This window comes from Triticum urartu, chromosome 4 (genome assembly GCF_003073215.2).
Source record: "Triticum urartu cultivar G1812 chromosome 4, Tu2.1, whole genome shotgun sequence".
Classification (NCBI taxonomy): domain Eukaryota; kingdom Viridiplantae; phylum Streptophyta; class Magnoliopsida; order Poales; family Poaceae; genus Triticum; species Triticum urartu.
In genome coordinates this window covers 93,488,800-93,490,582 of record NC_053025.1, presented here as the reverse complement: position 1 = coordinate 93,490,582, position 1,783 = coordinate 93,488,800, and the positions used below count along the sequence as shown (strand labels likewise).

General features: G+C 53.6%; 1 protein-coding gene across 1 annotated transcript; it reads left to right on the top strand.

Annotated features, from left to right (window-relative positions):
• LOC125553614 (sphinganine C4-monooxygenase 1-like) lies at positions 1-1,318 on the top strand. Its single transcript, XM_048717373.1, has 2 exons — positions 1-322; positions 410-1,318. Exons 1-2 carry the CDS (start codon positions 89-91, stop codon positions 989-991), a joined length of 816 nt encoding a protein of 271 aa, XP_048573330.1. The 5' UTR covers positions 1-88; the 3' UTR covers positions 992-1,318.
• Positions 1,319-1,783: the final 465 nt, after the last annotated feature.

Genomic DNA, 1,783 nt, shown 5'->3' with positions numbered 1-1,783 from the left:
CACAAGACAGTACGTCGTCTGCAGTTAGCACACACCTACACGCACGAAAGGCACGTACGTCGGTGATCGATCGAAGAGGCTTGTTGAGATGGAGATGCCGAGGGTCTCTGAGGAAACCGTGGCCGCCGTCGTGCCCATCGCCGTGTACTGGGCCTACGCCGGCGTGCACACGGCGCTGGGGCATTCGCGGCTCATGGACAAGTACAGGCTCAACACCAAGGACGAGGAGGACCGCAAGAACATGGTGTCCAAGCGCGCCGTCATCCTCAACGTCCTCATGCAGCACCTCATGCAGCTCGCCGCCCTGGCCGTGCTCGCCATGGTACGTACTACTGATCTTATTTATACATGCATGCATGCACGTCGTTAATTTGTGCACCCGCTGACCGTCGAGCTTATACATACACAGGTTACGGGAGGAAGAGGAGCGACGGCGTCCAAGGCCGCTGGCGGCTCACGGGCGGAGGCGTACCTGACGGCGGCGGCCCGGATCGCGGTGGCTGTGCTGGTGTTCGACGCGTACCGGTACGCGTGGCACCGGCTGGCGCACATCAACCGGTTCATTTACCGGCACCTCCACTCGTGGCACCACCGCATCGTGGTGCCCTACGCGTTCGGCGCCATCTACGGCCACCCGATCGAGGTCCTCATCGCCGACACGGCCGGCGCCTCGCTCGCCGTCCTCGTCACCGGCCTGTCGCCGCATTCGCCGCGCGCCACGGCCGTCTTCCTCACCCTCTGCACCGTGAAGGCCATCGACAACCACTGCGGCGTGTGCCTGCTGCCGCGCCGCCTGCAGTCCGTCTGGAACGGCGCCGCGTACCACGGCGTGCACCACATGCCGCGCGGCGTCCGGTACAACTTCTCCGACCTCTTCTTCGTGACGTGGGACCATGTGTTCGGGACACACATGCCCTACGCCGTCGAGGAGAGGCCGGGCGGCGACGGCCTCGTGCTCAAGCCCCTGCCGCCTACCAAGGCAACTAATTAGTTAACGGCATGCTCGATCAGGCATGCAGTTACTACGTATTACTCCTAGTACTAATGAGTATAATTATATGTAGATTAGTCAATAAGCAAGCAAGTTGCATGTGTACGTACGTGTGGCTTGCATGCATGCAGCTACAAAACTGGAGTAGAAGCAGCCAGTGAGATGTGCGTGTTGAAGTCAGCGGGTAGACGTGAGCCGGTCAAACTATTTGCTCGCTGCGCCGAGTGCCGACCATAGCACGCATGTGCTCAGTATTTTTTGTTTTGTTTTGAGTCACTCTATGTATTATATTCCATTCAATAAAGTGTAGAAGTCTCAATCTGCTAGAAAAAACAGAGAGTTCTGTTTGAATTGAATCGGTCAGCGGAGCTCGGAGCAAATTCCAATCGAACCTAAGCAAAGGGAAATCTGCTTATGATTCAATTTCTATTATTTGGTTGACGGTTGGAGTTGCTCATGGAATCAAACAACTTCACATTTCAGATTGTTGTTTGGATATGTACGTTGTTGGTTGATTCTCAGAATTTGGTTATACATGAGAGAACACTCGTTATGAGTCCTTTTACAGTACTCCATGAGAGAATACTCAGTTGATGCACATCAGAATTTGGATATACATGAGAGAACACTCAGTTGGCTGTTTTTCATTTCGTTTTTGTTCCAACTTCTGAAAACTTTATTGATTTCATTTTGGATCTTAGTCAAATTTGTAAAGGGCCGTTACGTACCACCATTCGAACACACTTAATTCAAACCCGTTAACCCATAAAGACACATTTACACACGCCCGCA